General features: G+C 41.2%; 1 protein-coding gene across 10 annotated transcripts; it reads left to right on the forward strand.

Annotated features, from left to right (window-relative positions):
* The first annotated feature begins 534 nt into the window (after positions 1 to 534).
* LOC124057626 (TNF receptor-associated factor 2-like) lies at positions 535 to 19,482 on the forward strand. Of its 10 annotated transcripts, none has more exons than XM_046386060.1 (12): positions 858 to 994; positions 1,748 to 1,883; positions 2,085 to 2,165; positions 2,571 to 2,649; positions 3,180 to 3,278; positions 3,529 to 3,690; positions 4,882 to 4,956; positions 5,086 to 5,160; positions 10,076 to 10,558; positions 11,693 to 11,870; positions 14,400 to 14,548; positions 14,898 to 15,698. In XM_046386060.1, the coding sequence occupies exons 3-12, from the start codon at positions 2,125 to 2,127 to the stop codon at positions 15,114 to 15,116; spliced, it is 1,560 nt and encodes a 519-aa protein (XP_046242016.1). In that variant the 5' UTR covers positions 858 to 994; positions 1,748 to 1,883; positions 2,085 to 2,124; the 3' UTR covers positions 15,117 to 15,698. The 10 variants fall into 10 exon arrangements, 9 of the variants coding, with proteins under 9 accessions (XP_046242014.1, XP_046242020.1, XP_046242019.1 ...); XM_046386061.1 differs by having other exon boundaries at positions 2,088 to 2,165; XR_006843141.1 differs by lacking the exons at positions 1,748 to 1,883; positions 2,085 to 2,165; positions 14,898 to 15,698 and adding exons at positions 16,035 to 16,291; positions 19,308 to 19,482 and having other exon boundaries at positions 535 to 994.
* Positions 19,483 to 21,014: the final 1,532 nt, after the last annotated feature.

Raw genomic sequence — 21,014 nt, forward strand, 5'->3', positions numbered from 1 at the left:
AACTTACTCTAGTCACCACAGTACAATATATATTAATGAAATTTTGGATTTGGATCACAAATCTTGTGATTTGATTATATTAGACAGTCTTTTAGGAGATGGAGTTTCCACAGTAATGGATTAGCTTTGAAACTCAGCTGCTTGTGCAACATAGATAAAGTACTCAAAAGAAATTGAGAATTTGTAATGGGCTCACTCTGCCGATGGACATCAAATCTCGGGTATCTTTAGAATTTACTACTTTAGGCCAAGATCCCATTCTCTAGTACTTAGTGCTTGGCACATCAGAAAACTAAAATGGACTTGTACATTCCAGACTTTCAATCAACTGTTCCCAAGCAGCCTTTAAACAGCTAAAAATTCTGCACATCTTAAAGCTTATGAATACATTAACCTGCTTTTATTTTGAAGAAAAAAAGACAAAACTTCCGGGACTTTGCTGGCTAAATGAAGCTACGTTGCCACAGCTATGGGTCCAATTATATTGCCAGTCCAGCGCAGCCTGCTTCCTTATCATATTCGCCCAGATAGTCTTCTGCCGCCTTGCGGCGCCTAGCGGTAGACATGGTATTCTACAACTGAACTCCGCAGTCACTTTTGTCAAATGAAACGCCTGGTCTTCTTTGTCCATATATATGTAGATCAAGCATCGTCATACATTCTCAACATTAGCAAGAATACATATTTTAATAACTTGTTAAAGAACAATGAGTCACTGCTGCCGATTATTTCTAAAATTACATTCGGCTGTGTTTGCTATCTTGAACACACCCCACTGAGTACCCTGATATTGTTCAAGGGGAATGATGGCTGCACAGGAATCGTCTCCACCATCTTCCCTGGAAGGCAACAAACCGGGCTTTCCAAGGAACATCCTGTCTAACGGTCTCGAAGACAAACATTTGTGCAATTCGTGCCAGAAAATCCTGAGAAGGCCTTTGCAAGCTCAGTGCGGTCACCGCTTTTGTTCGTTCTGTTTCAACAAAATTGTGAGGTGAGTAGTGTCATAATTGGCAGCAAGCTAGCTAGATGTGTAGCATACATGAGCAGTCAGAGCTTGTCACCAATCCTCCTTAAAATATCATTCAGTTTAATGTCGCTCTACTTATTGTCACAGGTCACGCTGTTATACGATACAAAGACAAATGACGCTATTTATCTCGCAGTGAAAAATTCGGCATTCACCACTTGAGCTGAAGAAAATCTCATTTTGTGTGATCGGTTGGTCAGGTGTACTCCTTGTCAAGTCCTACGCATCTCTTTTTGGGGTTGGCCGGAGTAAGCAGTGCAAAAGTCCAATACCTGAACTTTACAGTTGTTGTAATAAAGTAACGGCAGGTCTGTATGTATGCAGAACTTACTTGTAGGTCCAGCAACAGTGAAACATTTACAATATGTCCCACTCACTATGTATCTTTATTGATAAGCAAGATGAAAATGGGTTTTAGTTGGTCCTATCCATAACAGATTTGTGATCTGACAGGGGTGTGTACTTGTCTGTGGTTTTTATATTTTAGAATGACAGTAGTAGGACCGAGAATAAAAGTGGATTTATTTAATTTTTTAACAGAAACAATAATACAATCCCACATATTAATATTTTTTATTTGGACAAATGGTGTAGTGCAAATAGTTTTCTTGCACTGCACATGTGTATGGTGGAAACAGTTCTTTTATTTTTATTTTTAGTTGCATTTTAATCCTTCTGTGTACGCGGGGAGAACAAACCTTCTTCCCCCCTACTTAGGCTATGGCTACTCTACATTGTGTGAGTGTGTGTGATTGTGTGTCGGCCCTGCGATTGACCGGTCCAGGGTGTATCCCACCTCTCTCCCCCTGTCAGCTGGGACAGGCTCCATCCCCCCGCGACCCTGACGGACAAAGTAGGTATAGAAAATGGATGGAAGTGTCCAAAAATATTATTGCAGCTTTGATTATTTTCAGAGACTCACAATAAGGTATGGCAATTATACTACTAGTTAAAGGGGAATTCGAGTATTTTTAAACCTACGGCCACATGTTTACCGTACATATGTTGGTGTGTAAAGGAGTCATACTTACCAAAAATTTTGGAATTTGTCCAGCAGATCCCCTGAACTGAGAGCTGTGACACAGTTGCAATGGATGGATGGATGGATGGATGATATGAAACAGAAAACAAATCAGTAAATATTTATTAATCATACTTGAAGAACAACTCACTTGCTTAATCAATAATTAGTTGTATGTGTTTATGACAAAATAATCTTAACTCAGGGTAAACTTAGTCACTGTATTAGAGCTTTCAGCTGCATCTTAAGGTTTTTGTCAGCAAATGGAGCCGTGACCAGTTTTGATCTGGAGTTGTCTTGAAGACAATGAGAATGTAGTTGACAGGTCAGGCAAAATCTTCAGTTATGATTTTATTGTCATGCTCTTCGATCCCACCTGTCTCAGAAGTAACTCAACGGACTTAGATAGCATTTGGATGAAGGTAGTGTCAAGTATGTAGCCTATATTGTCTGACACATGGTAGATGGCACAGTATTTATACTAATGCAAATACTGGTGTTTTTTTTTCTCCCTTCAAGCTCTGGACCACAGAAATGCAGTGCTTGCATCAAAGAAGACTTGTTTGAAGAACCCACCTCCATTCTCAAGCAAGGTGGTGTAAGTACTTTCTTACACTACATGACATCTATTTTTTCACACTTACATTAAATACAGCTTTAGAATACTTGACTTTCCCTCAGGATCAATAAAGTATCTATCTATCTATCATCTAGAATACACTTAAGATTCTTAGTTTGTTCCCATAATGAAGAGGGGTGGTGTTCTGCCAGGTTTGGTGTTTTGGGTTGCGGGTAATGAGAGCCATCATTTTTCTTGATCGGAAACCCCTCAATGCAAGTCTGAAAGTCAGAATTTTCATTTTTTGCTTTCAGAGTACGGGGAACTCACAAAACCTTGTCACTGCTCTGTTACTCTTGGCAGCATAGAAAATTGATGGAGCAACTGTAGTCCAGTGTCCTTAGAATGACCATATGTGCTGGAGAAATTAGAACCAGAAGAGAAAAGTGAACTCCCTGTATCATGATGCTTAATAAATGATGCAGGGTGTTTGTAACACTATCCTTAATACTGTAACTGAAGGCGCAAACCAGGCCACAACTGACCACAAGTTCTGCTTCTCCATGCAGGCTTTCCCTGACAATGCAGCTCGGAGAGAAGTGGAGGCCTTGGCAGCTGTCTGTTCCAATGAAGGATGCACGTGGACGGGAACTATCAAAGAATTTGAGGTGCACACTATTGCAGGGCAGGGTGGGAAACAAACACCTGCTCACAGTTAAATGTCTGAGGTGTGTGTGTGTTGTTTGGGAATGCGGGGCAAGGGGCTGCTCCCACAGTGCCCCCCCCCATGAAAAATGAATGAACATCTAACTGCAGTCAGTGACATTATCAAGTCAAAGGTATACCCAAGTTCATTCAACAGTAATTGATCATTAGAAAAAAAAAATCTTGAAAATTATATTTGTTGGTCATCCACAGGTCAGCCATGAGGGCAACTGTGACTTCATGATAATCCTCTGTCCATCCTGTAAAGAGCTGATGAGAGCCAATGAACAGGAGCGCCACAATGAGAGAGAATGTCCAGAGAGGACACTCAACTGCAAATACTGCAAAGAACCCTTCCTGTTAAAGAACATCAAGGTCAGGCTTCTCTTTCTTGTGCCTGTGCGTGACCTTCTTTAGGCAGTTGTTGTATCAGGGTTATACTGTATTCTAATTTTGTAACATACTTGCAGCCTTATTTGGTCTATGCTTATAAACACTAATTTTCTAATGAATGTATGTTACTGAATATCTGTGATAAAGTATCATAAGCTTCCCCAGAGCATTGAACCATCCCTTTGTACCTTCTTCAGGACTTGCTAAATGGTTCATGTTGAGTGCTGGCTGGTTACCACAGCTCCCACCTACATACAACCTGCTGTACTCACTTCCCACCCCTACTGTGGCTCAGAGGTTTTCAAACTCTGAGGTGGGAGAATTAAAGAGGGGCCATGGATGGAGAGAGTTGAGGGAAAAGAGATATATTCATGCCAGTGGTCTATAACAAAACCCCAAAACAAAACAAAGTAGGAAGTTAGTAATTGTGGCATGACAATAAACACAGTGAACTGTTGGAGCTGCAGCAGTGGCTGTAACACACAGCGCATGGAGGTTATTAAAGTAAGATAAGATAAGATTTCCTTTATTGTCCCACAATGGGGAAATTCACAAGTACTTTAAAATCCTTAATATTTGATTGTCACAATTTGCATCAAAATTCATATTCCTCAGTCAAATCTGAACACATAGACATGCTGCACATATTTTTAGATGCACTGTGACTTACCCTTCCCAAGGATGTCCAACACAATCACTGAGGGATGGTGCTCCTTATAACTCTAGAACTTTCCTGAGAATCATGAAGTTTTTAAGTTTTCTACAATTTCTAAAGTAACCCAGTGTTAGTTATCTGCACATCCATGGGTACACTGCAACCACTGCTATGCTGATAGCATATTTAGCGTACTTTTAATGGTGCAAGTTTACCAAAATGGGAAAATATGGAATATTAAAATAAACTTGTAATATAGTGACACTCTCCTCTATCCATGGATATCATAGAGGCAAAAACTCACTCATTCACACTCAGGGGTGTGTGTGTGTGTCAGATTAGTCATGTGATGAGCAGGTTTCATTTCCTGAAAAGGCTGATCACAGATCACTACAGAATATCCTTTATATGTAGAAGTGAAGATGAAGAAAAACAGAGGAGGAGTGTAGGCAGTAGCCCTAGGATATATAGGAGACATTTACTGTGTTGTCGTCTAACTGTACTTGCTTTGTTTTTAGGCTCATGATGAAATCTGTCCAAAGTACCCAATGATTTGTGAAGGTTGTGCAAAGAAAAAGATCCCCAGAGAAAAGGTAGATAGATATTTTTTAAGTGATTTGTCATAATTCTGTTAGATTGATCTCATTTGCCATTTAGCTAGGGATCAGATTCTACAACATATTCTATAGATCATTAGCTTCTTTCATTCTTTTGTTTTGCAGTATGTGGACCATATTAAGTTCTGCAGTAAATTTAAAGCACAGTGCAGATTTCATGTTGTTGGCTGCAGTACGTCTGTAAGTAGACATTTCCGTCATAATTTGCTATATGTGTAACAGTGGCTAATGTAGTAACTGCTGGATCGTGTGATAACTTGGAAAAATGAAAACAAAAACAGAGCTAAATCTTCCACTTAGTAGTTGGAAACAGATTGCCATAACAAATATTTTGGACTAAGAAGGTACAAACGATTGTCCCAAGACTATATTATTTAATATATTACGACAAAATGAAATTAGGTTAAATTTTTATTACATTTTGAATATTCCTTTGTTTGCAAAGCTATTACATTATTCAGCAGTTATTACAAAATTGGTTGCCACGTGCCTGTAAATTAATCCTGCATTGTTGAAGCGAGTGTGTGCGTGCAGGCGCGAGCATGCCTGCATGTGTGTGTGTGTGTGTGCGCGCACGTGTGCGTTTGCATAATGCATATATAAAGTATTCTCCTGACTTGGGTTTACTGTGTGTTACCATTTTATAAGAATACTTGAAATGTTTGCTTAGGGGTTCTGACACTGATGAACAGAGAGTGAAAATTAGGAGACCTAATGGAAATATAAAACATAACTGACTGACGTTTTCGCCCATTCGTGTCAGTATTTAGTAGAGGAATACTAAAAGACAACATCCCAGACACAGCCTGTTCATCCTGTTGTTGTCTGGTGGTTTTTTCCTCAGGCTGTAAGACTGTTTAAGTCATCCTCCACACTCCACCACGAATGATACATTTTATTTTTTGACTTCTTATTCATTCATTTATACAGTTTTGTTTTGGGATTAGCATAAAGGGACTAGCACTAATGTTTGATTTTGTTGTATAATGGCTAATAAATTAATCTTATTTTTTTGTGTCTTGGATCTGTCACAGTAGGTAGCAGTTTCAGCCTTGACAATGTACTGATTTAGCACTACACTCCTGTAACATTGTTGAACTATCTGAGAGTAATTTAAAAAAATCAGCACGGCAGAACCAAAGATATTGTCTTTTCTTGTTGCTTATGCTTACGTCACATTGCAGATTGGTTCAGGATTTCAAGCGTGTTGTGCTAGTAGCAGCAAATGTAGACTGGAGCCTTAAGCAGACACGAGGAGAAGACAGCACCTTCTGGAATCATTTCTGGTTTTATTTAACTTCTTTCACATATGCAGTAGTACTTCCCTACAGCTTTTTTTTTTAATGGATTAAACCACATTTTCCAAGGTCAAGAAAGAATTTTCTTTCTCTGTAAAACTGTGTGGTGATCATGTGTGAGCAGCAAGTCCTGCCACAAATTCTGCATTGGTTTGGGATCCAATCTAGGACGTTATTTGTCCTCCTCATGTACAGTAGCTTTGGCTTTATTTTGGGCATTGGTGTAATGCCGAAATATAAACCTTATCTCAAGTGGCCTGTCCTCCATGGCTTTCTGCAGGGAAGTGCACCTACATCATGATGCTACCATACTTCATGCTTGGGATGCTAGTTTTTTCACAGAAAACTATGATCAATTTAAATACTGAATATAAGATAACTTGAAAATAAGAACTATGACAAAATGTCATATATTTTTTTCAGAAACTAAAAATTATGCAAAAATGTAAAAGACGGGCCTAATTATTGTTTTAATGTGGTACTCAACAGTCTATTTGCATCTGTGGAATCGTACAATGAAACTCCTGATTAGTGAAATGATTTCCCAGCCAGCCAAAGCTATTTCTCCTTCAGAAGTCGATTTAGCTGCAGACCTGTTGCACAACCATCTTGCATTCAGTAATGTCAGTCGCTGACATTAATAAAAAGGTAAGCTAATATAACATTATCAAGGGATGTTTATGTGATGTCATTGTTGCTGTCAGTCAGCTATATTTCATGTTACCGTTGGGAGGAATGAGCACATTATGAAATATTATTACGACAGTGTTGTCCAGCAGCATACCTTCTAATCACAAGCTAAACCCAACAAGACAGTGAACATTATTTTGGTGGACAAATGTGTAAAACAACTGAAAACTTGGTGCTCATTTTCCTTAGTCATTTTTAGACAAAATTCAATGACTTATATGTCAATGTTTATTATGTCTTTAATTTTAGGCAATTGAGTAAAACTAAAACAAGCGAAAACCCAATAGACTAAAACTTGAAACTAATATGTATTTTCTTCAAAAGCTGCAGGATCATCTGTATATAGGTGTACTTAACCTACAATCATGCACACCTTGGCATGTCTCCATTCATCTTAAAAATGCCATAGTATATATCATAGAAAATGGTGTATCTTCTTATCTTTTATATTTCAGCTCAATTTGTGACATCACTTTAGTGACAAAACAGTTTTTTCTGTTCATTGTCAATATTAAGCAAGCCCAGACAGGCAAAAAAAAAAAAAAAAAAAATCTAAATCTATTCTAAATTGTTTACTTTTATGTGTTTATAAGTTAACAACAGGTAAGAGGAAAAGACATTTTCTGATATTATACCCCTTCTGTAAATGCACTGATTGTGATACAATCTTTCCTCTGTAATGTTGCCCTAGTTATGCCATATTTTTGAGCTTAGTAGTACGTAATAAGAATTAAGTAGAATTTAAATGTTTAATATTTCCCATTTTCCACAAAGCCTCGACTTTGGCATTATGGCTTTCTCTGTCTTGGTTTTTTGAACACAGACATGATCATTTGTAGTGGGTGAAGCGGTGGAGAGATATCCAAATTCGGTCTGACTGAGAACCTGAGGACACGAGCAACTTGTCAGTCATAAGATACTTGCACTCTAAAGCGCACCTGTTTTATGATCTTTTTCACTCTAAATGGAACTATATTTAAGAACCAAACAAAATGCTGTCTTGAAGAAGATTTAAAGCTTGATAGATAGATACTTTATTTATCTCCAAGGGATACATATCAGAGACTCCATCGACGTCACTGTGGACCCCCACCAGTACGCCTACAGAAAAAAACGCTCCACGGATGACGCCATCTCATCAGTGGTCCACACAGCCCTCACCCACCTGGAGAGCAGAAACTCCTATGTCCGCCTGCTCTTCCTGGACTTCTCCTCTGCCTTTAACACCATCATCCCACAGACCCTGGTACAGAAACTCTCCACCCTGGGTCTGAGTCACACACTTGGGAACTGGGTCCTGGACTTCCTGACCAACAGACCTCAGACCGTCAGGGTCCACAACTCCACCTCCTCCTCCATCACCCTCAGCACTGGTTCTCCCCAGGGCTGTGTGCTGAGCCCCCTCCTGTTCACTCTGCTGACGTACGACTGCTCGGCGAGGCATCCCAGCTGTCATGTAGTGAAGTCTGCAGACGACACAGCAGCGGTGGGACGCATCAACAACAACGATGAGTCGGAATACAGAGAGGAGGTGGAACACCTGGTGCAGTGATGCAGAGAAAACAACCTCTGCATCAGTGTGATGAAGACCAAAGAGATGGTGGTGGACTTCAGGAAGGACAGGCGCCCCACCCCTCCCCTGCACATTGGAGAAGTAGCTGTGGAAGTGGTATCCAGCTACAGGTACCTGGGCGTGCACCTAACCGAGGACCTCACCTGGAACACCAACACTTCCCGGCTGGTCAGGAAGGCCCACCAGCGTCTCTACTTCCTCAGGAAGCTGTGGCGAGCTGGGCTTGGGAGCTCAGTCCTGAGGAGCTTCTACCACTGCGCGATGGAGAGCGTCCCCTGCACCTGCATCACTGTGTGGCATGGAAGCTGCACCGCTGATGAGAGGAAGGCTCTGCAGAGGGTGGTAAAGGCTGCACAGAGGACCATGGGGGCAGCCTCCCCATCACCTCAGACCTCTACACAGCACGATGCAGGGGGAGGGCCGCCCGCATCATGAAGGACTCCACCCATCCTGCACATGGACTCTTCCAACCCCTCCCCTCAGGCAGGCGGCTGAGGAGCATCCGGAGCAAGACCACCAGGCTCAGAAACAGTTTTATATTCTTTTTATATTCTATTTTCTGTTTAGTTTATATTTCTGTTTACCTCGTACTTTTATATTTTTATAGTCTACTTATTGATCCCGGGACCTGAATCCTAATTTCGTACCATAAACATGTGAATGTGAGCTGGTATGACAATAAAATTCCTTGAATCCTTGAATCCTTGAATCCTTGAATCCTTGAAATCTGCTGCTGTGCAGTTACCTTACCAGGCAGTGATGCAGTGACTGAGACCATAAGCTCATTAGGAAACTGTTTACTCGGTTAATAAAACAGAAGTTGGGTCATTTTTCCTTAAGCTTACTTGCAATCAGACTTCTTTTTGAAACCAGTGGAGCCGCCTCTTGCTGGTTATTAGAAAGAATCCAGGTTTAAGGCACTTCAGCGTTGGCTTCACTTTTCAGACTCTATCTGCTATTCTCTATCCTCTGTCCTCTTGTGGTGTCTATAAGTATTACAACAACAAACATTTTTTCACTTGGCAAAATGTTTTCTCACCTGTTTTCACAGATGAAGAAAACATATATTTATAAATTAAAAGAAACTTTAAAAGGTAGACCATGCAAAATCTTTTTTCCCTCATGTTCTTAAGTCACAGGGGAGAAAACAAGTTAGGTTCAAATGGATCACTGGATTGTTTTTTTTTCCCCTGACATGCTTCTTATGGCTTCCATACATTGGTCGAACAAATATGGGAAAGTTACAAGGATGAGTTCTAGGCATAGTGTGTGTGTTATGTCTTTGCTGTATACTTTTGCTTAATTTCTTATTCTGCGACACAATTTCTCATACATCAAATTAAAAAATCAAATTAAAGAATTTGGTCTAGACCTGCTCTAATTGGGAAGTGTCATGAGACAACTGTTGTTGTGATTTGGCACTGTATAAATGAATTGAATTGAATCATTGAAATGTTATTTCTGTTAGTACGTAATAGATGAGACTGTTTATGTTCCTTATGTGCTTCTGCTTGTATCTTCCTTCATCACCAAGGTAGAGAAGGAGAAGATCCATGACCATGAGCAGCAATGTTCCTATGAACACCTCAACCTTCTCCTGCATTTCATCATGGGCATCAAGGTCAGCTTGGAGAGCCTGCAGCCCCAGAGCCTTGAGGTGGCCAGCCACAAGCTACATGAGCTTCACCAGTCCCTCAGGGATCTGGAATTGAAGATGAGCCAAGTGGGTGAGGGTGGGGCAGCTCCCGTGCAGGGTGCATGCGCCCCAACCCAGGCCACCTCCTTCACCCAGATGCCCAGCGCCATAGGAGCTGCCCTGGAGCTGCAGCTCCAGAGCGAAAAGGCCAGGGTGTCTGAGCTGAGCCGGCGCTGCCAGGAGCTTGAGCTAAAAGTGAGCACATTCGAGAACATTGTGTGTGTCCTCAACAGAGAGATGGAACGCTCCTGCACCACCATGGAGGCCTACAACCGCCAACACCGACTGGACCAGGACAAGATCGAGATCCTCAACAACAAGGTGGCACCTGAGACATTACCTGTGCAGTCCAGCTGTCATTTTCACTTGATTAAGATGCAATCTTAGTGTTCCTCAAAGCAAATTAAGGTTATTAAGACACCAGAAATTAAAAGAGAATTAAACAGAAAATATCTGGTGCAGGGCGGCACGGTGGTGCAGTGGTTAGCACTGTCGCCTCATAGCAAGAGGGTTCTAGGTTCGAATCCCGGTCTGGGCCCTTCCATGTGGAGTTTGCATGTTTTCCCTGTGCCTGCGTGGGTTTTCTCTGGGTACTCCGGCTTCCTCCCACAATACCAAAAACATGCACATTAGGTTAATTGGCTACTCTAAATTGCCTCTAGGTGTGAGTGTGAGAGTGTGTGGTTGTCTGTCTTTGTGTGTTGGCCCTGCACTGGCGACCAGTCCAGGGTGAACCCCGCCTCTCGCTCGTAGTCAGCTGGGATAGGCTCCAGCTCCCCCGCGACCCTGACGGATAAGCGGTATAGGAAATGAATGAATGAATATCTGTGTAAGAAAATTGTTGTGAAGAAATCACTGTACCAGTCAAGGGTGCAATGACATTCAGTGAAAGGGTCCCTGAAGTTCCTTCTTGGATATCCTCGAAAAAAGCACAACATGGTGTTTTTAAAAGCAATGTGATTCAGATGTTTTGTTTTTAGGGTTGTGGCTCAGTAGGTGGCACATCCAACAGCATGTCGATGGCTCCTTAATCCATACCTGTTTAATGGCTGTTTCATTGTTGTGGGAGTGCATGTATGAATGGCGGAGGACTTTGGATAGAATAGGAAGTGCTGAATCACTCTGCACTTTTGGATTTCAAAGTTTATGCCTATAAACATGAGCTTATGAATGTGTATTTGAGTGGGTGAATGTGGCAAGTGTTGTAAAGCACAAATGCAAGTCCATTTACCAGATCTGAATGATTGTTTTATAATTCCATAATTCTGTATAGTCCTATATTCAAACAGTTAAATCTATATTGAGCTCAATAGCATAATGACAGATCAGTTGTTTGCTCATCACATTTGTCACTACAGCAGTCTGCTTATCAGGAAAAATTGGTTTTGGTCTAGCTGGAGACTCAAAGATAGCTGGCTAAGAAATCTGGCTCTTTCATGTGTTGCTATGCTGCAGGTTCGTCAGCTGGAGAGGACGGTGAGTTTGAGGGACCTGTCTATTGTAGAGATGGATGGGAAAATGAGGGAGATGTCTGCAGCCACATACGATGGCATCTTTGTCTGGAAGATCTCAGATTTCACCAAGAAGAGGCAGGATGCCGTGGCTGGCCGTGCCCCTGCTATGTTCTCTCCTGGTAACAACCTTCTTCCTGATGACTTAACATTTGAGTTCTCTTTCATAATATTTTGCTTGATGTCTCACTATGGGATGCACACCTCGCTGCAGACCTCAGAAGCACCAATCTCATTACACCAATCCTGATTGGCTGGTGAAATGTGTCTGTCCACCATCTACCATCTACCTTAAATAGTTCATGCAGACAGCAACACGTTATTGAGACACCTCTTCTCACTCGGAGCATATCTCGTGTCCTGGGCTAGCTAGCTTAACTGTCCACAGACGGATCTTATTTAGCCTCTGTTGTCGGGCGCTACCTAGTTTTGGAGATTTTTTTGCGTCACACCAGATTGATTTTCTGTGCTTTCCTCACCCCACCACGTTCTGGTTAGCACTGTCCTCAACACCCCACCACGACTGTTCGAGTTCCGAGTGTTAGAACACCAGCTATTCCCTGCCTGCACACCAGCTCACGAGGATTGGAGGCTAGAACCCCTCACACCAGAGGACACGGAGACTCTGGAGCCCGTCCCTGTCGCTGTGGGAATAAGATATCGAGCAAGGACCCACACCGGGCCTGCTCGAGCTGCCTAGGGTTGGAACATGCCCGGCTGGCTATCGACGTCCCTGGCTTGTGTCAACACACACACATGGAGAGACTGCCCTTACAGCAGTAGGAGCCCGATCCCCGGGGCCTCGTTCCTCGACTGTGAGGCGATGGAGAACCTGGGTCTGCTCCGCATGCCTCCAATGGAGCCACTCATTGCAGCACACCTTCACCACCAGCTGTCGGCGTTGTCCTCCAAGAAGGCCCAGCCCGCCGTCCAAGTCTGACCGTTTTCAGTCAGCCCTGGCTGAAAAGGTGTATAAGGCGGTGGCGCTTTTGGCCAGAGCGCTCAATGTCCTCTCCCTGCTCATGGCTTACCAGGCTGAGTTATGCAAGGATTTTGGGCAAACTCAGGGGCTGCTGGAGTGTGAACCTCCAGCACTCTCACATAAATTTTCTGGAACTTTCAGCGGTGTCCCTCTCCCTGAAACGTTTTCTTCCGTCTCTCATGGGTCATCATGTCCTGGTGAGGACGGACAATACAACGACGGTGGCGTATATCAGCCATCAGGGAAGGGGTTACGCTCCCGTCAGTTGCACATACTGGCACGCAGACTGATCCTGTGGAGCTGCAGTCGTTTCCTCTCGCTGAGAAAGACGCACGTGCCCCTGTTGTCCAGGGGCGTGCCAGTATACAGGGATTGGACTCTACACCTGGATATTGTGGAACAGATATGGGCTCGTTTCGGTCGGGCCATGGTGGATCTCTTCGCGTCGAGAGACAGCGCGCAGTGTGCGCTGTTTTACTTGCAGCGTCGTGCTCCTCCCGGGGTAGACGCACTAGCGCACGTCTGGCCACGCGAGCATCTGTATGCACCCCCCCCCCACTGCCCTGATACCCCCCACTCTGTCTGAGTGAGAGAGCACGGCCACGCACTGATTTTGATAGCTCCGCATTCAGCTAAACGGCTTAGTGACATACATGCGCTTTCGGTGCATCCCTCTTGCACCCAGCTCTTTCCTGGGGATGTGAGGATGATGTTGAAGCCCAACTCGGCTTTTGGCCTAAGGTGGTGGACTCATGCTCTCCTATTGATCTTGTGGCTTTTGCTACCTCACCAGGTGAGCAGCGGTCGCGTACGTACATGGAGAAGACGAGGGGTGTCAGAAGGAGCGATCAGCTGTTCATCTCCTGGACTAACCCTCATAAGGGGAAACCTGTCACAAAGCAGCGTCTGTCCCACTGGGTGGTGGAGGCGATTGCTTTGGCTTATACGAGTCAGGGTTTGCAGTCACCTGTGGGCCTGCGAGCGCACTCGACTCAGGGCATGGCCGCATCCTGGGCCTTATTCAGGGAAGTTTCTGTTCAGGACATCTGTGCTGCGGCGAGTTGGTCCTCACCTCTCACTTTTGTCCATTTCTATATGTGGAACATCTCTGCTCCGTGTGTGGCACGAGCGGTTTTATTGTCCTAATTGGAACAGAGTATTTTTCCCTGTGGGTTGGTGGACACTTGATAAGTTTGTCTGGCAATACGGGAGCAACCATATCCCATAGTGAGACATCGAGCGAAATATTATGAAAGAGAACTAGGTTGTTTGCATAACCCCAGTTCTCTGATTAATATGAGTGAGGTGTCTCACCAGACAACCCTTCTTGCTTGGGCAAGTGAGAAGAGGTGCTTATCTTGAATAACGTGTTGCCGTCCGCGTGAACTATTTAAGGTAGATGTTACTACCTGGAGCGGACAGACACGTTTCACCAGCCAGTCAGGATTGGCATGATGAGATTGGTGCTTCTTAGGTCTGCAGCGAGGCGTGCATCCCATAGTGAGACATTTCACTCATATTACTCAGAGAACAGGGGTTACACAAATGACCAAAAATTATAAGCCAGACAATTAAGAGGCAGCTGTCTGATTTAAGATTTCAACATGTATCAGTGAATAAAAGATAATGTTAGACTTTATTGGTGTACTATGTTTTATTTTTTATACAGCATTTTATACAAGTAAATATGGCTACAAGATGTGCCTGCGGATCTACCTAAATGGTGATGGGACGGGCCGTGGCACCCACTTGTCTCTGTTTTTTGTGGTGATGAGAGGACACAGTGACGCACTCCTCAAGTGGCCTTTTAATCAGAAGGTAACACTCATATCTATCTATATACATATCTATATGTATATATATTTTCCTTCTTATCCTTTTTTTGGGTTCAAGTCACTTGCTAAATTTTCAGTAGTTATTTATTTTTAAATAACTTTGAAATCCAAAAGCAAATTTAGTGGGTTATGGTTCGCAACAATATATGTTATTTATTAGATTTCATTACCTTTCCTATGATCAATTATTAATTTACACGTCACTCTTCATCATATCTAGCATCTTAAACTGCATGTCTAAATCTATATGATGTGGATAGGAACTGAATTAATGGGTCACTTCCAGTTTTGTTATTCAAGCAGATGTAAGGCTAGACTCTTAACTCTCCCAGGTCACCCTAATGCTTCTTGACCAGAACAACAGGGAGCACATTATCGATGCTTTCCGGCCCGACATCTCCTCCTCATCCTTTCAGAGGCCAGTCAGCGATATGAACATTGCCAGTGGCTGCCCACTCTTCTGTCCACTCTCTAAACTGGACTCTAAAAACTCGTACATACGTGATGACACCATCTTCATCAAGGCCATTGTAGACCTCACTGGGCTTTAGGCAAAAGATGAGGGCATAATTTCCAACCCTGCCTTTTGTTGCTTCTAAGCTGTTTGAATCACCAGGCTTTTGTATCACCAGTAACTGGCATTTCACTTTGGGGTCTGTCTTGTTCTTTTGGTTTTAGTACAGCTTTTTGGCAGCAATATGTAATTAATTTTTTTGCCATGTCCACAGTGGCTGGTGGTTTTCAGGACTTCCTTAGCCACTGTAATTAGTTTACCAATCAAGCCAAGTTTGTGTTTGAAAAACATCGATTACCCACCAAAGTGACCAGAGGAGTGAATGCACTATATATGCCAGTATTTGGTTGATGAGAGGTGTTAATTTCCTTGAGACCAGGAGACCCTCAAATAGCATTTGAACTGGGAAGACCTAGCTATAATATTATGTTGGTGAAATAAGTAGACAACTAAGATATTGACACTGTCTCCAGTGATCATCCTATGGTTATGTGTACCATGGATGAGACACATCAATGTTCAGTTTTACACAGAAAAAGACCTAATTTTTAAAGCAGGGGCTCATATGTTTGGCAAATATTTTAAGTTCATTCACATTAAAACATTTCTTTTTCTCGCTGCAGTGTAAATATGGTCCTCTTGTGACAACAGTCTGTTATTGCTACTTGCTGCTGGTTATGTCCCGAAATAATTGGGGAATTTTAGTATTTTTAAAACTCTTACGAGATTTCAGAGAGAGACTTCAAGTGAGTCTTGTTGTCTTGTTGTCTTCTGGTTAACCAAAAGGGATTTTACACTTCAACAAAAAGGACTGTCTTTGCGGAGATTCTTTCCATAATGTTGTCAGATACTTCAGAGTGAGAATCTCAGCCTGTGAATGACAGAAAAAAAGCACTTTTAGTGGAGATAACTTTGGTGATTGGATTTTGTTGCGGTCATTGCAACTGTGTCATAGCTCTCAGCTCAAGGGATTTACTGGACAAATTCAAAAACTTTTGGTAAGTATGACTCATTTACACACCAACATATGTAAACATGGGGCCGTAGGTTTAAAAATACTTGAATTCCCCTTTAACTAGTAGTATAGTTATTTTGAGTCTCCGAAAATAATCAAAGCTGCAATAATATTTTTGGACACTTTCATCCATTTTTTATACCCACTTTGTCCGTCAGGGTCACCAGGGGGCTGGAGTCTATCCCAGCTGACAACAGGTGAGAGGCAGGGTACCTCCTGGACTGGTCACCAGTCAATCGCAGGGCCAACACACAAAGACAGACAATCACACATGCTCACACACTCACACCTAGGGACAACAAGCTAAAGAAACCACATGTGACTTAATATAACCTTGTAAACATGATTTGGCTTATTAGACAAAGAAGCATTAGTGTTCAGTACTGACTCTGGCAACCTAATTGTAATTGGAATATTCCCTGCCTTTAGCTCTGTTTTTTTCTCCACCAACTCCTCAGAAAAAATAATATCTGGCTCTTAGCTTTCTTTATTTGTCTGCAGATAAGGCACAGAGATTTTATTTAGAGTGTAAAAAAACATGTTGCATAAAGCTGAGGGGAATCCACAGAATTTATTGTGTTTTCAAAGTTTGAAAATTCCCACCAATATATCCAGGTTTTTTTTAAATTCTAAACTGAAAATAATGAGCCTGAGACCAGTGACACCGCACTGTAGCTATGTAGGTTAAACAGCCTACAAACACATAGGTCCAGCAGGTATAGGCACTTCTGCGTGTACTGCTTAACATTTGGTCAACTAATATTTTTTTTCCTCTGCCTTTCAGAGTATCGCTCAGTTTTGCATAGTTTGTAGTGCAGTTAGGCTTAACATTTGTTTACTCTTTCTATACATCTACAGTTGCTTACAAAAGTATTCATACCCCTGGAACTTTTCCACATTTTCTCACATTACAACCACAAACATAAATAAATTTTATTGGCATTTTAGGTGAAAGACCAACACAAAGCGGAATACACAATTGTGAAGTAGAAGGAAAATTATGCATGATTTCCAATTTTTTTTTTACAAATGAAAAACTGAAAATGATGGATTGAACAACGCTCTGTGACATGTTCAAAGCTTGGGAAATCTTTTTATAACCTAACCCTGCTTTAAACTTCTCCACAACTTTATCTCTGACCTGTCTGGTGTGATTCTTGGACTTCATGATGCTGTTTGCTCCACAACATTCTCTTAACAAACTTCTGTGGCCTTCACAGAATAGCTGTATTTATACTGAGATTAGATTACTCCAAGGTGGACCCTATTTAATCATTAGGTCAACAGGTGATCATTCAGCAATCTTTGGGCAACTTCTGATGGCAAGGGTTAGGGTTAGTTGTGGTCGTGACGTGACAAAATGTGGAAAAGTTCCAGGGGTATGAATACTTTTGCAAGCCGCTGTATACCTCCAACTGTCAAGTTCGCTGTTCAATGGTGATCACTTGTGGTGGTTGACATTGCTTGAATTCCATGAATTCTGAGTGCAGTATCTCGGTTGTAAATGTTGCCATGCGTGTTCATTTCTTCGCTGTTCATTTCGTGTGTTAGTTTGCATGTTGGATCTGTGGAAGATGCATTGTAGCCTTCAACAGTTTTTGGGCTGTTTGTCCAGGAAAGCGATGATAGCGATAGTCAAGTTGATTTTCTCAAATGGAAATATGACATATTTTACTAAAAACAACATATTTACATACAACTTCTGATCCAATAAATATCTTTTGATATTAAACTTTGGCTTTTTTTTATTTTTGTCCATATATTTAAAATTTCTTTGACCATTTTGTATTTACCTATGAGAGGTATATCAAAAATATGTCCACTGCAGTGTCTTCACAAAGTATTAATTTCATTTTTTCTCTACATTTTGTGGTGTTGGTGAAATTAATTTTTTGAAACTTAATGTATTTGTAATGATCAAAGGGCAAATATTTTTGTGTCCCAATAGTAAGAGTGTGGGACTATACAGATGATAAAGTGCATGGGTTTCTTGATAATCAAGTTCTCTACTAGTATTTCCCTGTCAAATTTTTCATTGCCGGAAGCTGGAAATCTGATTAAGAAACTAAAGTGATTGACTTAGCTGCTGCAGGTTAATGTTACTCTGTGTTAGTGGTCTCAACATTGTGCAGGTTATGACTTGTGAATGCGATTCTGTCATCAATTCTGTAGCAGACCTGCTATGGAAGTATATGTAAGAAAATAAAGAGAATCTGAAAATACCTCATCAGCAAAGTGTGATTTCAGCCACAAGAAATTAATGCTTTATATGAAAAGATAGAGGAGGACATTGATTACTGAAACTGGCAGCTCAATTGAACAAATCAATTGTTGATTTAGTTTTTGTGTTTCTTCTAATTTTAACGTTACTGCTCATCTCATCTCATCACATCAATTGTCACTTAACAAAGAGCAAACTAAATAAAGTTTTTTTTAAAATGCTCTTACTCTTATGCAAGTGGGTAGGGTGATCCTTTTGGGAAACGAGGCCCTGGTCCATTCATCATATATCTATGAGATTGCTGTCTCTGTAGAGCCTCTGGTGGTCACTGCTTGACATCTACGTTAGAATGATCAGTGATTTTTATCCAGCTAGTGAAGATGCAGAGATTCGGTGTTTTGCTAACCTGGAGTCCATACATAGGTGCCAGAGATAGAATGAATGTGCCGGGCAAAAGGCCTCCAACATCAGAACCTTGCAGCAAGAGGCATTTGCTGCCACTGCCAGTTTTCATAGGTTACTCCTGGTGCTCGCTGCAGAGCTAGATGGATGGTCCAGTTCCGCCTCTCTTGATCTAATAGTTAGATTAGGGTTATGTTTAGAGCTGGAGCTGAAGCTAAGCCACACTCTGCAGTGATGAGCCTCTTAATTCATCAGGTATGTTGTTATAATATGCAATCATATCTGTCAGGCAGATACTCATTGCATGAATTGTAGAAGTTTCTCTTACTGTAATTACAGCTTTAAATTTGGAGACATATCAAAAGACAATATGGGGTGTATCCATTATACAAAACAAGTTGCTTCATCATCATAGTGCATGACAAGTTTACATGATTTAACATTACTAATTGCAGAAATGACCAGGGTTGTTGTACACTTTGTGAAGACATTGCTGGATATTTAAAGCTTGGACACGCAGACCTGAGGTATTAAAAGAGGAAATGGTTGATGTTATTGTAATATTTTCCTGTTTTCGGCTTTCCTTACAGCTTTGAACTGACTTACTTTCTACAGAAAAAGTGCCTGTACCTTTTCATTATGTGTAATGAGCCCACTGAGATGTGGGTGTGCTTTCCTGTGAGTTTCAGCCTATGAAAATGTGAAATGTGATTTTGTGCAGTGTATTTTTAATTTGTGTCTTAAATTATTTATTGTTGTCCCTTATGAAGCTCTCCTTTAGTGGACCATTTGATATACTGAAATCTAAATGACTAAGAATGTTTTCCTTTCCTTAAAAAAATAGTGAATGTTACGACATCATTTATTCATAAATTAAATTAGGTCAGAAAAATCATTAACTCGTAGCTTTCAGCAACTTCATCTAAACACATCCAGTATACTTTTAAACCTTTCAGCAAATACAGAAACATCTCTGTGTGTGAGATGCTTCAGTATTAAGTTAATACATACACTATATAGACAAAAGTAGGGAAAAAGAAAAAAAGAAGGGAAATCTTAATTCTTCAGCATACCAAGACATTTTGGACAGTGCTGTGCTTTCAACTTTGTGGCAGCGCTTGGGGAAGGCCCTTTTCTATTCCAGCATGACTGTGCCCCAGTCCACAAAGCAAAGTCCATAAATACATGTCTGTATGAGTTTGGTGTGAAAGAATATGACTGGCCCGGGCAGAGCCCTGACCTCAACCCCATCGAATACCTTTGGGATGAACTGGAACAGATATTTTGAGCCGGACCTTTTTGATGAGTGGAAGCTGTTACAGCTGCAAAGCTAATCATCGGATGTCCCAATATTTTTTCCATATAGTGTATTATAAACACTGGTTCATATTTTAAACCGTATTTTATTTTGTATTGTTTGATTATCAGTATACACAGAATATGAGCTTGTGGTACAAGCTTGGATGTGCTTGAGTTTGATTTGAACCAGGTCTTAACTGCAGTTAGAGACTGAAACATATCTAAATAATATATAGATTATATCTACTGAAGGCAAAAGTTACACTGTATGATGAGACCATTTAAGGGCACATTTTTATTCGTTTGGCTTAATGTGAAAAGATGCATAGGCAGTCTGAACTCAAAAGCTGAGGCTCTGGGCTCTTTTATTGGAATTTGTCAACTTTTGCTTTCTTGTTATTACAGAAACATGTCCTCTTTATTGTTAATGTTGCACATTATGTAGTCTACATTTTGCATGTATGACTATGGCCTTGAATAAATTAGCTGCTAACAATTGTTTGGTCCTATGTGTTAATTTATGTTCATAGATGTAGCCTAGGAACCCTGTATGGATGTTAATCTTTGCCGTTCTTGTAAAATGTGTTAACTGATGTTGACTGGGTCTTATTACTTTATAGCTGGTGAACATAACAAAAGGGCTTCAATTGTCATTTCCATCTTCAAAATTTCACATAAATGCTCAAATACACATTTGTCTGTTTTTCTATTGACTGTAGCTTGATCTGTTCAATTAAACTTGAATGGACAGAATCTTCTCAATGCTCCAGCTGGGGAATGATGGCTGAATGATATACAGTATTTGAGCCAGTTGATGTTATGCTGTATCAGCAATATTGATTGGTAGGAAATGCCACTCTGCCTCACTATTACTGCAACAGAAAAAACAATATATCAATATGATGTATGTATTTCTAATAATGCTTGAGAACTCTTTAACTGAAACAGGTTGGTTGATGTTAATTTACAGTCTTTATTGTCTGTTTTATGGATCTCTG

Source organism: Scatophagus argus, chromosome 4, assembly GCF_020382885.2.
Source record: "Scatophagus argus isolate fScaArg1 chromosome 4, fScaArg1.pri, whole genome shotgun sequence".
Classification (NCBI taxonomy): Eukaryota; Metazoa; Chordata; class Actinopteri; family Scatophagidae; genus Scatophagus; species Scatophagus argus.

What these genes read in the sequence shown, in the direction of transcription:
- LOC124057626 (XM_046386055.1), top strand. Translation starts at nt 804, where the DNA reads ATGATGGCTGCACAGGAATCGTCTCCACCATCTTCCCTGGAAGGCAAC. An exon ending in CCATTCTCAAGCAAGGTGGT is followed by an intron (nt 2,650 to 3,179) that starts GTAAGTACTTTC and finishes TTCTCCATGCAG; the next exon opens with GCTTTCCCTGACAATGCAGC. An exon ending in TTGTTGGCTGCAGTACGTCT is followed by an intron (nt 5,161 to 10,075) that starts GTAAGTAGACAT and finishes TTCATCACCAAG; the next exon opens with GTAGAGAAGGAGAAGATCCA.